Source organism: Ranitomeya variabilis, chromosome 1 (assembly GCF_051348905.1).
Source record: "Ranitomeya variabilis isolate aRanVar5 chromosome 1, aRanVar5.hap1, whole genome shotgun sequence".
NCBI classification, from domain to species: domain Eukaryota; kingdom Metazoa; phylum Chordata; class Amphibia; order Anura; family Dendrobatidae; genus Ranitomeya; species Ranitomeya variabilis.
This window is the reverse complement of record NC_135232.1, coordinates 897,172,859-897,187,421: the sequence shown is the minus strand read 5'-3', so window position 1 is coordinate 897,187,421 and position 14,563 is coordinate 897,172,859. Positions and strand designations below refer to the sequence as shown.

Genomic DNA, 14,563 nt, shown 5'->3' with positions numbered 1-14,563 from the left:
AAATGGTTCAAGAAAAGAATGATAATATTTCAACCAGAACTAGAACAAAATTAGCCTCTATCGGCCACACATAGATTCTGCCCAATGGCACAATCAGTAACCTCTTTTTGCACCAAGGCATATAATTAAGGGCCGCAGAGTGACCAACAGAAAGGAAAAACCAATAATATATAGTCTGGTAATACATGCGAAGCTATTGTGGGTAGCCAACAAGGGATCATAGCCCCAGATTAATAATACTTAGCTTCCCAGCTTCACAGCAGTCGTCTCAGTCGCCTCGACGCGTTTCCCCGAACTACGGTTCATCAGGAGGCAGTTCAGAATAGGAACCATTAAGCCAAAGATGCAGGTGCCATGATGCAAAGCAGACCTGAAGATCCAGGGGAAGGGGAGGTATTTTTATACCAACGAATAAACTCTCACTGGTCGGTAATCTCCAGCCAGTGAGGTATCCACCCCCTATCTCCGGAAGAACACTGAGTACCATGATAAATTAGTCAGACATATGGACTTAATTGATGTAGTCATGTCTACAAACGTCTCTGGGTCCCTCCCCCACAGGCAGGACAGATCATTAATAAACAAATACCAAATGCATAGCATACCGGCGGTATAGATCAAGTGACCTCCTCATAACCACGCTTGTACGGCGTCATGGACGGCGCCATCTTCATATCACAAAATGCGCACGCGCCAGACAGACAAACTCGCGCATGCGCATAGTGCTTATGGAACGGGATGATTAGCGGTACAGCGCGCATGACAGGAATCACCGGTCATGATCTGGACTGCGCAAGCGTGCACAGTTCTAGCCCGCAATCTGTAAGCGCGCAAAGCGTAACATATAGGCATTGTATCTAGGAACTATATAGCCCATTGTGAGGACAGTAATGTATAACTGGACTAGAAAAATATGTTATTGTTTAAATAAATGTTAAGTACATATGAGCACCATAATTTTTATTTAATATAAGCTGCTTAAAAAAGAAATCCAAAAGCAGTCTAAGATGTACAAGCACATAAAATGCGGTGACCAAAGATGTCACTAGGCTAATATCCAGTGTGCAAAGCCCGACACTTGGTTAGTCTCCAGCCCTATGGGCTTAACCTATGGCTCTATGCAGTCAACATCCTCCTTGCCCTCTGCGTCTTCATCGTCTTCTTTTTTAGACAGCAGACCGACAGCAAACTACGACCTGAGAAGGAGACATCAATAGTACAAGGTCAGATTATAAATCTGACCTCTTATGTATTTTCAAGAGAAGAGTATGCTGTCATGCGAAAGGGTCTGAATTTTGTCCCTACAAATATGTTTAACTGTTTCAACTGGGTAAAAGACTTAAACTTGTTCGGACGGAATCTCAAGTGGAAATTATTTTTTCAAAAAAATGATTTAGAAAAATGCAGAGAATTGGGCTTAACTCAGGATGACCTGGAGGGATACCATGCTTTGTGTGGTTTGTTACAGGAAAATGAGAGAAATAGGGGTGAGGGACCATTCACTACTCTCAAGAGCAGGAGTAAAAAGATGCCACCAGGTAATGAGGTCACCAGTGTTGACATCTTTGTAAAATTAGTGGAAGCTGACCTATGTAAAATCTCCAATAACAACAAAAAAAGAGAAAACAATATGAGAGACAGTGAGTTTCAGGTCTTGAAGAGACTGGAAAAAAACACTGATTTAATATTTAAATCATCTGACAAAGGTGGCAACCTGGTGGTCATGAACCACACAATATACCTGGAGATGTGTGGCTCACTCTTAAATGATGGAGAGACTTACGAAATTTTGCCGAGTAATCCAACAGTTTTGTATTCTGATGAATTGGTGTGCATTTTGAATTTAGCCTTGTGTAAAAAACTCATATCACAGAACGAATGTACCTTTCTTACCCCATGCACCCCTTCGGTACCAACCTTTTACGCCCTCCCGAAGGTGCATAAGGGTCTGTCTCCACTTAGAGGCCGTCCAATTGTGGCAGGGATAGATTCTCTGTCTCAGAATGTTGGGGTATATTTAGACCACATCTTGAGACCCTTTGTACTCTCATTGCCATCATATGTGAGAGACACATCCCATCTGTTAGGCATGTTGGAGGATGTGGTTGTGGAACCCCATGTCAAACTCGCCTCCATTGATGTGGAGGCGCTTTATAGCAGCATCCCTCATGATGGTGGCATGAGAGCGGTGAATCACTTTCTCAAAACAAGAGCTATTGAGTGTATGGAGCACAATGTCTTTGTCAAGGATCTCCTTCATTTTGTACTCACCCGGAATTATTTCATCTTCAATGGGAAGTACTTCCACCAGCTCAGGGGCACGGCGATGGGGAGCCCCTGTGCCCCCGCTTATGCCAATCTGTTCCTGGGCTGGTGGGAGGAAACCCATAATTTTCCGGGTGAGGATATGTGGTGGTGTCCCTTTGTCTGCCTCTGGGCCAGATACATTGATGATATCTTGGTTCTCTGGTCTGGCTCAGAGGCAGATTTTGAGAGGTTTATGAGGGAGATCAACCTCAATGACATCGGGATGAGGTTTACATTTGACTTTCAAGAGAAAAGTATTGCCTTTTTGGACTTGACCATCACAAAAAATGAAAAAGGGGGTATAAGTACACATACTTATCGCAAACCAACAGCAACAAATAGCCTGCTGCAGTGGCAGAGCCATCACCCTATCCCCCTTAAACGTGGCATACCCAAAGGCCAATTTCTCCGTATCAGAAGAAACTGCTCCGATGTGGCCACTTATAAACATCAGGCTAGCGATCTACATCGGAGATTTAAGGAGAGGGGATACCCTACAGGTGTTTTGGTAAGATCTTACAAGGAGGCGCTTGACAGGGACAGATCCCTACTATTGAGAACAAAAGAGAAATCAAGGGATGTCTCATGTCCGGTTAGACTGATAGGGACCTTCGATAATCAATCTGAAAGAATATACCAGATCTTGAAAAGACATTGGGGGGTACTTCGGGCGGATCCAGACCTTAGAGACATTGTCCCATACACACCCGGCATCACGTATAGGAGGGGAAAGTCCATCGGAGACAGGCTGGTACACAGCCTGAATCAAAAACCACAACCAAAGGGTACGTGGCTGGATAGAAAACCGCTTGGCTTCTATAAATGTGGAAATTGTACCAAGTGTCAATACGTAAAACCATCAAGACAGTTCACTAGTGCTGCAAATGGGAGGTGTTTTGATATAAGAGATTTTGGTAACTGCCGGTCAGTGGGAGTAGTATAAAGATCACTTGTCCCTGCCCCCTGGACTATATAGGAAAGACTACCAGGGAGATTAAAACCAGGTTTGGGGAACATCTTGGTGACATAAAACACGGTAGGGATACCCCATTGGCCCGGCATGTAAATCAAGCACATGGAGGGAGGTTGGAAGGAATAACATTTTGTATGATTGAGTTGCTAAAACCAAGAACTAGAGGAGGTGATTTTGAAAAAGCCCTCCTAAAACGTGAGGCAGAATGGATCTTTCGGATGCAATCGGTATCACCGAAGGGACTTAATGAGTCTTTGACCTACACCTGTTTTCTATGATACCCTATATCCATCATTTTGGTAACTTTTTCATCCACTCTGGATTTGTATTTTGCGCAATTATATATTTATAGGGGGTAAACTGACTGAGGGACCGCTATAAAAACTGCATTTGATATTGTGCAGTAGTCTATTGTTATGACTAACATTCAAAATGATTTTTTATATCCCTTTATCATTGATATCTTCCTATGTAGTACCGGCTCTTATATTTTTTTGTAGTCTATGCACTTATACAAAGCAGAACTCATGGCAATAAGGGATATTATTCCCGTTAAATTTTTTCTTTTCTAGGCTTAATTAAATTAGCTACATGATAGGATGTACTGTATCTAATGATAAAATAGTATGTCTATCAGGACATGATATTCTTCTCCTCGCTGGAGACTAACCAAGTGTCGGGCTTTGCACACTGGATATTAGCCTAGTGACATCTTTGGTCACCGCATTTTATGTGCTTGTACATCTTAGACTGCATTTGGATTTCTTTTTTAAGCAGCTTATATTAAATAAAAATTATGGTGCTCATATGTACTTAACATTTATTTAAACAATAACATATTTTTCTAGTCCAGTTATACATTACTGTCCTCACAATGGGCTATATAGTTCCTAGATACAATGCCTATGTTACGCTTTGCGCGCTTACAGATTGCGGGCTAGAACTGTGCACGCTTGCGCAGTCCAGATCATGACCGGTGATTCCTGTCATGCGCGCTGTACCGCTAATCATCCCGTTCCATAAGCACTATGCGCATGCGCAAGTTTGTCTGTCTGGCGCGTGCGCATTTTGTGATATGAAGATGGCGCCGTCCATGACGCCGTACAAGCGTGGTTATGAGGAGGTCACTTGATCTATACCGCCGGTATGCTATGCATTTGGTATTTGTTTATTAATGATCTGTCCTGCCTGTGGGGGAGGGACCCAGAGACGTTTGTAGACATGACTACATCAATTAAGTCCATATGTCTGACTAATTTATCATGGTACTCAGTGTTCTTCCGGAGATAGGGGGTGGATACCTCACTGGCTGGAGATTACCGACCAGTGAGAGTTTATTCGTTGGTATAAAAATACCTCCCCTTCCCCTGGATCTTCAGGTCTGCTTTGCATCATGGCACCTGCATCTTTGGCTTAATGGTTCCTATTCTGAACTGCCTCCTGATGAACCGTAGTTCGGGGAAACGCGTCGAGGCGACTGAGACGACTGCTGTGAAGCTGGGAAGCTAAGTATTATTAATCTGGGGCTATGATCCCTTGTTGGCTACCCACAATAGCTTCGCATGTATTACCAGACTATATATTATTGGTTTTTCCTTTCTGTTGGTCACTCTGCGGCCCTTAATTATATGCCTTGGTGCAAAAAGAGGTTACTGATTGTGCCATTGGGCAGAATCTATGTGTGGCCGAAAGAGGCTAATTTTGTTCTAGTTCTGGTTGAAATATTATCATTCTTTTCTTGAACCATTTTTTTATATTGATATATTACTATTCCCCATGCTACCATTGTCTTATGTGAATTTTTTCCTAATAGGAAAACAATTGGGGATTGTTTATGTGCACCTAATTTTTTGTTTTTCTCTTGCGCTTTATTTCATCTCTTTTTATAGCTCATTGTTTTCCCACCTGTAGCCATCTAGGAAGTAAATAGGGGTAGCAGTGGACAGCCACCGTTGAGTGGGGGCGCCAAAATCATTCTATCAGGGTGCCAACCTCCACTGCTAGGTAGGGAGAGCAGTCAAGTGCAGGGATAACGCAAGGAGAGGTGCACTTTTTTGATCCTGTTTTTTGTCACTGGGATATTTGTATTTTAAAGATATTTAATAAAAAGTATTTTAAGGGTTTACATGTTCACACATGGTAATGCAGTTGCCCCTGAGTTGCAGCCCTGGTCAGGTGTATCTGCTGATTGCAGTTCTGACTGGGGTATTTAGGCGTGCAGGATTCATTTGTCCTTGCCAGTTGTCAATTGTTCTTGGGAGGTTATGGACCTCTGCCTGGTTCCTCCTGCCTTTCTGCCAAATCAGCAAAAATAAGTGTCTGGGTTTTTTTCCTGTGGCACACATGCAGTGTGCTTCACAATTTAGTGCTATTCTTTCTGTTTTCTTGTCCAGCTTCGATTGTGTCAGTATTTTCTCAGTCTTGCTGGATTCTCTGGAGTGGCAGATATACATTCCATGTCTTTAGTTAGATTGTGGAACTTTTTGTATTATCTGCTGTGGATATTTTTGGAAGGGTTTTAATACTGACCGCCTAGTAATCTGTCCTATCCTTTCCTATTTAGCTAGAGTGGCCTCTTTTGCTGAATCCTGTTTCTACCTGCGTGTGTCTATTCTTCTCCTACTCACAGTCATTATTCGTCGGGGGCTGCCTATCCTTTGGGGGTCTGCTCTGAGGCAAGGTAGCATTCCTATTTCCCTTTATAGGGGTATTTAGTCCTCCGGCTGTGTCGAGGTGTCTAGGTTCATGTTAGGCACACCCCACGGCTACTTCTAGTTGCGGTGTTATTTCCCCCAGTATGTGAATTATTATTATTATTTATTATAGCGCCATTTATTCCATGGTGCTTTACATGTGAGGAGTGGTATACATAATAAAAACAAGTACAATAATCTTAAACAATACAGGTTACAACTGGTACAAGAGGAGAGAGGACCCTGCCCACGAGGGCTCACAATCTACAAGAAATGGGTGAGGATACAGTAGGCGAGGGTAGAGCTGGTCATGCAGTGGTTTGGTGGATTGGTGGTTACTGCAGGTTGTAGGCTTGTCTGAAGAGGTGGGTCTTCAGGTTCTTTTTGAAGGTTTCGATGGTAGGTGAGAGTCTGATATGTTGTTGTAGAGAGTTCCAGAGTACGGGTGATGCGCAAGAGAAATCTTGTATGTGATTGTGGGAAGAGGAGATAAGAGGGGAGTAGAGAAGGTTATCTTGTGAGGATCGGAGGTTGCGTGCAGGAAAGTACCGGGAGACGAGGTCACAGATGTATGGTGGAGACAGGTTGTGGATAGCTTTGTATGTCATGGTTAGGGTTTTGTATTGGAGTCTCTGGGTAATGGGGAGCCAGTGAAGAAATTTACAGAGGGGAGAGGCCGGGGAATAGCGGGGGGACAGGTGGATTAGTCGGGCAGCAGAGTTTAGAATAGATTGGAGGTGTGCGAGAGTGTTAGAGGGGAGGCCACAGAGCAAGAGGTTACAGTAGTCGAGGCGGGAGATGATGAGTGAACTAGGATTTTTGCAGATTCTTCATTTAGGAATGTACGGATCCGTGAAATATTTTTGAGTTGAAAGCAGCAGGAAGTGGAAAGGATTTGGATATGTGGTTTGAAGGAGAGATCAGTGTCAAGGATTACCCCGAGACAGCGAGCTTGTGGGACTAGGGAGAGTGGGCAGCCTTTTACTGTAATGCATAGGTTTGTTGGGGGGGTCTCGTGAGTTGGGGGAAAGACGATGAATTCTGTTTTGTCCATGTTAAGTTTTAGAAATCTAGAGGAGATGCCAAGGGATGAAAGGGTCTGTAATAAAAGGGAATGGTCCACTGTGTCAAAGGCAGCCGACAGGTCGAGGAGGAGGAGGACATAGTATTGTCGTTTGCTCTTGGCGGTTAATGGTGACCTTAGTTAGGGCAGTTTCAGTGGAGTGCTGTGACTGGAAGCCAGATTGTAAGCGGTCGAAGAGGGAGCAGGAAGAGAAATGGGAGGACAGTTCAAGATGGACGTGTTGTTCCAGTAGTTTGGAGGCATAGGGGAGAAGTGATATAGGGCGATAGCTAGATACAGAGGATGGGTCAAGAGAGGGCTTTTTGAGGATAGGTGTGATTGAGGCATGTTTAAAGCTTGAGGGGAAAACACCAGTTGTTAGTGATAGGTTGAATAGATGGGTTAGGGTTGGGATGAAGACTGTGGCGAGGTTTGGGGTATCAAACCTGGCCCCCTTCCCCATATGTATATCCATCCTTGTCCCATTCCCAGAGTATGTTTATCCATCCTGGCCCCCTTCCCCCGTATGTGTATCCATCCTGGCCCCCTTCCTCCGTATGTGTATCCATCCTGGCCCCCTTCCCCCTGTATGTGTATCCACCCTGTCCCCCTTCTCCCAGTATGAGTATCCATCCTGGCCCCCTTCCCCATATATATATCCATCCTGGCCCCCTTCCCCCCATATGTGTATCCATCCTGGCCCCTTCCCCCAGTATGTGTATCTTTCTTGGCCCCCTTCCCCCATATGTGTGTTCATCCTGGCACCCATCCCCCAGTATGTATCCATCCTTGCCCTATTCCCCCAGTATGTTTATCCATCCTTGTCCCCTTCCCCCTGTATGTATATCCATCATGGCCCCCTTCCCCCGTACGTGTATCCATCCTGGCCCCTTTCCCCTTGTATTTATATCAATCCTGGCCCCTTTCCCCTTTGTATGTATATCCATCCTGACCCCCTTCCCCCCATATGTATATCCATCCTGGCACCCTTCCCCATATGTGCATCCATCCTGGCCCCCTTCCCTTGTATGTATATCCATCCTGGCCCCCTTTCCTCCGTAAGCATGTCCATCCTGGCCCCCTTCCCCCAGTATGTGTATCCAACCTGTCCCCCCTTCCCCCCGTATGTATATCCATCCTGGCCCCCTTCCCCTCGTATGTATATCCATCCTTGCCCCTTCCGCCTGTTTGAGAGAGAGAAAAACACATTCCTCTTACATGCCTGCTCTCCGGCGACATCCTCCTCCTCTGCAGGTCTGCGCTCTCATAGTAAAATGGCCGCTGATATAGCAGAGGCCGGCGGTGAATGTGTGCGCTCATTGCATTTGGCGCATGACACTGACGTCATATGCCAGTATCCATCGGGATGCACGCTGCAGCAATTTAAGTAATGACTGCTGCGTGCACGCGCCCCTGCACATAAGCGGCCTGCGCTTTTAAAGGGCCCATGCCCCTAAAAACCGCAGACTTTTTTTCCCCATTTCCTTCTCTTCTCCTTTCCACAGCCAAGGGCCCACCGGGGATTTCCCCAGTACCCCGCCAGGCCAGACCGACCCTGGATCAATGTTTGCATGCACCATTTTACTGAAGGCGGCTGCAAGGTAAATGTTCTTAAGTGCCACCCACAGTTAGGATGCTGCCCGTACAAAATTTATAACGGTAGCAAGATACTGACAATAGAGGCAGTTGAGTGGCTGGAGCAGAGCCGAAGACCCTATTCACAGTCCCACCCCACAGGCATGAACAAACAGGCTATGGACTTTTACAGTGAATGTACCTATTAAACCAGTAGGACAGTATCTTTATGCCTATACATTTAGTTTAACATGCCTCATCCTGATGACAGGTACAATTTATTTTCCTATTTTCCTCCTCTAAAACCTTGGTGCGTCTTATGGTCTGGTGCGTCTTATAGTCTGAAAAATATGATGCCTATTTGTTTATTTTGTTTGCATTGTTTATAGCATTTAGCTTGAAATTCTAAAGAACCATACCTGATACCACGAGTATGCTCGATCAGATGGATCAATAAGAATGGTGATAATCTTTGCTTGTGGTAACAGCGCCGCCACTCTCCTGGGAACTTCCTCTGAATGAAAATAATTTGCACTCTTCTCAAACAGGAAATCTGAGGTTGTGTTGGAAGGATAAGGAAAAATATCCATATACCTTTTAAAAACAACAAAAATGTTATATTGGTGATAATATTGTTATATAGCCCTGCATGTATGGCATGATGCCACTTTAGGAAAGGGTTCTGCGAGGAATATGCATAGAGCTCAGAGAGTCTGTGTGGTATAGTTTAATGTTTGTATGTGCATGTGTGGCAGGGAAAGTATAACATATGCTCCTTTACTTTATTCCCTGGTGATTGCATTGGTAAATGAAATGTCACAAATTGAAGCATGATGAAGTTTGAGAGTGTAACGGTAAACACTGCACCAGCTCCTACTCTCAGCCTCCATCTGCTATCTTCATCTATTCATCCTAATACTTCCTATTACTACATTTTAGCACATGCACAAGGTTTGGCATACTAGATCACCAGTTGTGGCATTTATATGAGCAAATATTGTAGCCTAATCCGTAGTGTAGTGGGGATTACATACATCCAGGCTAGTGAAATTCAGGATTTCTTCCACCAGTATAGTATTGAACCTCTCATCCATAAAGAGCAATTACAGTATTGTAATCCTTAATTATTAGGGATTCAAACTGAGTTCTCTTCACAGGATGAATCTGTCTGGCATCTTTCTTTAAGTGCAACTAATGGTGCTTATCTCCAATCGCTACTGTGAACTATTTTGATGTTGTCAATTTCTGAAGCAAACACTGGACACTAATGGGTTACCATGGCAAATCAGGGTCTACTGAAGGCCCCACTCACTCCCAACTTGGCATTCCTGTTAAACTCAGCCACAGGCTAAACTTAGTTGAAGCTCATGTTTTATACTATGTACTGAAAGTCTGTGGTATATATGTAGTATATAGTATAAGCCAGACCTGGGAAAAATTTGGCTTTATGGGACAGCCAAAGGGCTGGATAGAGTGGCATTTCACGATATGCAGCTGCCCTCCCACTTCTCATTTTCACAGGTATTTCTGGATGCAGATACCGATGAATGATGGAACAGGGAGCTTTTCAGGCCATAGCAGATGCAGTGCAGTCACTATATTGCACCAGCTGTGCACTGTAGAGACCTCAGCAGCACATCAGGAAAACTGGGTTATGTGAGTAGTTTTACTTTATCTGTCAGTATATCTGTCAGTACTTGTGGTGAAAAATTGTGGGGGACATCATACTTATGTGAGGAGCTGTGGAGACGTCATATTATGTAAGGGGCAGTGGGAATGTTATCCTGTATTAGGATCTGTGAGAATGTCATACTATGTGAGGGGCTGTGCTGACATATATTTGTGTGAGAGGTTGTTAGTACATTAAAACGTGTGAGGAGCTGTGACAACGTTATAATGTATGATGGACTATGGGGATATCATACTGTGTATGGCACTGTGGGGACATTATAATGTGTGAGGAGATGTGGAGACATCATATTATGTGAGGGACTATGGAGACATCATACTGAGCTGTAGGGGCATCATATTTGTGTGACGGGATGTAGAAGCATCATAGTATGTGAAGGGCTATGGATGCATAATATGTACGGGGCAGTGGAGACATCATACTATTTAAAGGGCTGTGGGGACATCATACTAGTGTGTTGGAGCAGCATACTGTGTGAGAGGCTATGGGAGCATCATAATTGTGTGTGGGAACATATTGTGTGAGTGAATATAGGATGTCATAATTGTGTGGTGAGCCATAATACTATGTGAGGGACTGTGGGACACATCATTATATTACAGGCCATTGCAGTGGCATGTAAAAGTTTGGACACCTCTGGTCAAAATTACTGGGCACCCTATGTGGCTAGTACCTAGCATTGCCCTCTTTTGAAAGTATTAGAGCTTGTAAATGCTTTTTGTAGCCAGACTAGAGTCTTTTCATTCTCGTTTGAGAAATTTTCATCCATTTTTCCTTGGAAAATTCTTCAAATACTGTGAGATTGCATGCCCTGCTATTTTGAGGTGTAGCCACAGATTTTCAATGATGTCCAGATCAGGGGACTGTGAGGGCCATTGTAAAACCTTCATCTACCTTTTGAGGTAGTCTATTGTTGATATTAGCTTGTGTTTAGCATTAGAGATGGGCGAACACATGGATGTTTGGGTCCCACTGAAGATCTAAAAAAAGGTTGGTTGGGGATACGAAGTCAATAGCAAACCCCATTCATATGCATGGGGGGATGAAGAACCATTGTTTGCCATCTGCATGACAGTGCTCTGAACGGTGCTAAGATCATTACTGCCAGTTAGACAGCTGTTGTTCCCATGCTGTGAGACGACAGCATGAGGCAGCAACTGTTACCGGCAATAAAAAGGTTACTACTGGTCACAGTCATCGACTGATGAGAGAGTACTACTCCCATCAGCCTACCCCTGCTGTCACTGATAACAGAAAGGGCAGGCAATGCTGATGGGAGTATTCATCAGGTGGCACCTGTGCTGTAAATGAATAAATAACAAAAAAAATGTCACAGAGTCTCTTCTATTTTTGATAACCAGGGCAAGCAAAACTGACAGCTGCGGACTGCAACCCTCAGCTGTCAGCTTTATTAAGAATAGAAGGGTCACATGCCAGGTTTTTTTTTCACTATTTAACCCCTTCCCGACATGTGACGGTATAGTACGTCACATGTCGGGACCCCCGCTTTGATGTGCGCTCCGGCGGTGAGCGCACATCAAAGCCGGGACATGTCAGCTGTTTTGAACAGCTGACATGTTCCCGCAATAGGCACAGGCAGAATTGCGATCTGCGCGCGCCTATTAACTAGTTAAATGCCACTGTCAAACGCAGACAGCGGCATTTAACTACCGCATCCGGCCGTGCGGCCGGATATGAGCGTATCGCCGACCCCCGTCACATGATCGGGGGTCGGCGATGCTCCTCCATTGTAACCATAGAGGTCCTTGAGACCTCTATGTTTACTGATTGCCGGTGGCTGTGAGCGCTCCCCTGTGGTCGGCGCTCACAGCACACCTGCAAATCTGCTGTGTAGCAGCGATCTTATGATCACTGCTGCATAGCAGAGCCGATCGGGCTGTGCCTGCTTCTAGCCTCCCATGGAGGCTATAGAAGCATGGCAAAAGTAAAAAAAAAAAGTTTTTAAAAATGTGAAAAAAATAAAAAAAATATAAAAGTTTAAATCACCCCCCTTTCGCCCCAATCAAAATAAATCAATAAAAAAAACCCCCAACCTACACATATTTGGTATCGCCGCGTTCAGAATCGCCCGATCTATCAATAAAAAAAAAGCATTAACCTGATCGCTAAATGGCGTAATGAGAAAAAAATTCGAAACGCCAGATTTATGTTTTTTTGGTCGCCACGACATTGCATTAAAATGCAATAACGGGCGATCAAAAGAACGTATCTGCACCAAAATGCTATCATTAAAAACGACAGCTCGGCACGCAAAAAATAAGCCCTCACCTGACCCCAGATCACGAAAAATGGAGACGCTACGAGTATCGGAAAATGGCGCAATTTTGTTTTGTTTTGTTTTGTTTTTTGCAAAGTTTGGAATTTTTTTTCACCACTTAGGTGAAAAATAACCTAGTCATGTTAGGTGTCTATGAACTCGTAGTGACCTGGAGAATCATAATGGCAGGTCAGTTTTAGCATTTAGTGAACCTAGCAAAATAGGCAAGCAAAAAACAAGTGTGGGATTGCACTTTTTTTGCAATTTCACTGCACTTGGAATTTTTTTCCCGTTTTCTAGTACACGACATGCTAAAACCAATGATGTCGTTCAAAAGTACAACTCGCCTCGCAAAAAATAAGCCCTCACATGGCCAAATTGACGGAAAAATAAAAAAGTTATGGCTCTGGGAAGGAGGGGAGCGAAAAACGAAAACTGAAAAACGGAAAAAGCTCCGGGGGTGAAGGGGTTAAATAAATAATTAAAAAAAAAAACAGGGGTCCTTCTCATTTTTGAAAACCAGCCAAGCTAAAGCTGGGGGCTGGTATTTTCAGACTGAGAAGGGGCCATGGATATTGCCCCCCCAGTCTAAAATATAAGATAAGGTGCATCTATTAGAGTTACCAATTCCAGCACTTTGTCTGGCTCTTCCCACTTGCCCTGGTGTGGTGGCAAGTGCGGTAATGGTTGTGGAATTGATGTCAGCTGTTTTATGGCCGCTGACATCAAGACCACAAGTTAGTAAAAGAGAGGAGTCTTTAAGACACCCCCATTACTAACCCCATAATTAGATTGTAAAAAAGATACAACCAGGATAAAATATTTTAATTGAAAGAAAGACACAAGACTCTTTTATTTGAAATAGAAATAGAAAAAGCATAGTTATACTCACCTGATGCCTAATCCACCGATGCCCATGTCCCCTAGAAAAATCAGAAAATAATAAAAAAACATATCCCTCACCTGTCCGATGTGAAAATAATCCATACTGTCCCCAATGATCTGGATGATCTGGAGAGCTGTTACATCTTCTCCCCATTAATTGGAACACACCGACAAAAGTGTGATCGCTCCTGCAGTGTCTAACGCTGAGCTGCCATGAGAAAATTCTCACACAGAGAGCGGTGCCATAAGCAAAGTCACCGCTGTTCACCAAGTGTGAATTCCAATGAAATTTCTCATGGCAGCTTAACGCTAGACACTGCAGGAGTGATTACACTCTTATCAGTGTATCCCAGCTGACCGGAATAATGGTCGCATTAGTGATGTGACTGCTATCCAAATCATCTGAATTGCCATGGGACATTATGGATTATCTTCACCATCGGACAGGTGAGGGATATGGTTGTATATTATTTATCTTCTTTTCCAAGAGACATGGGCATTGGTGGATTAGACATAAGGTTAGTATAACTGTGCTCTTTTCCTTTTATTTCAAATAAAAAGTCAGTGTTTTTGTTTCAAACAAAAGAACTTTACTCTTGCTGGGTATTTGGGGTTAGGAATGGGGATGTCTTATAGACGACTCTCCATTGCAAACCCCTTGGCTTGATGTCAGCTGACAATGCAAAGCTGACATCAACGCCACAAATATTACTCCACTTGCCAACACCTCAGTGCAAGTTGGAAGAATTTGGTTAGGCTACAGATTTGACGCATCTTATTGATGCATCAATTCTGGGGCTGCTGATGTTCTTAGCCTGGGAGGAGGGACAATTTCCATAGCCCTTTCCTTGGCTATTAACATCACTCCACAGTTCTGTCTGTTTAGCGTTTGCTGGTTTAAAATTATGGGGGTAACCTACATAATTTCTTTCTGCTGTCCCCCATAAAAGTAAAAGCTATCCAAACAGCTGTGAGCTAATAGCCTGGGAACCTTTAGGGATATTGCCCTTTTTCTCAGAATAGTAATATCAGCCCTCAGGTGTTAGCTTTCCCTCTGCTGCTTTTGAAAATTACGGACACAGGTGATGGATATGTTTTT

At 43.8% G+C, this 14,563-nt stretch overlaps 1 protein-coding gene across 2 annotated transcripts in view; it reads right to left on the bottom strand.

Annotated features, from left to right (window-relative positions):
• LOC143775873 (bifunctional heparan sulfate N-deacetylase/N-sulfotransferase 4-like) overlaps window positions 1–14,563 on the bottom strand; it is a 1,078,686-nt gene that overhangs the window by 180,133 nt on the left and 883,990 nt on the right. For both annotated transcript variants that reach the window (XR_013215729.1, XM_077264588.1), the window contains exon 10: window positions 9,031–9,205. Coding sequence is in view for 1 of the 2 variants with exons in the window: in XM_077264588.1 (XP_077120703.1) it covers window positions 9,031–9,205 (175 nt within the window). In the remaining variant the exon portion in view is untranslated. The remainder of the gene's footprint in view (window positions 1–9,030; window positions 9,206–14,563) is intronic.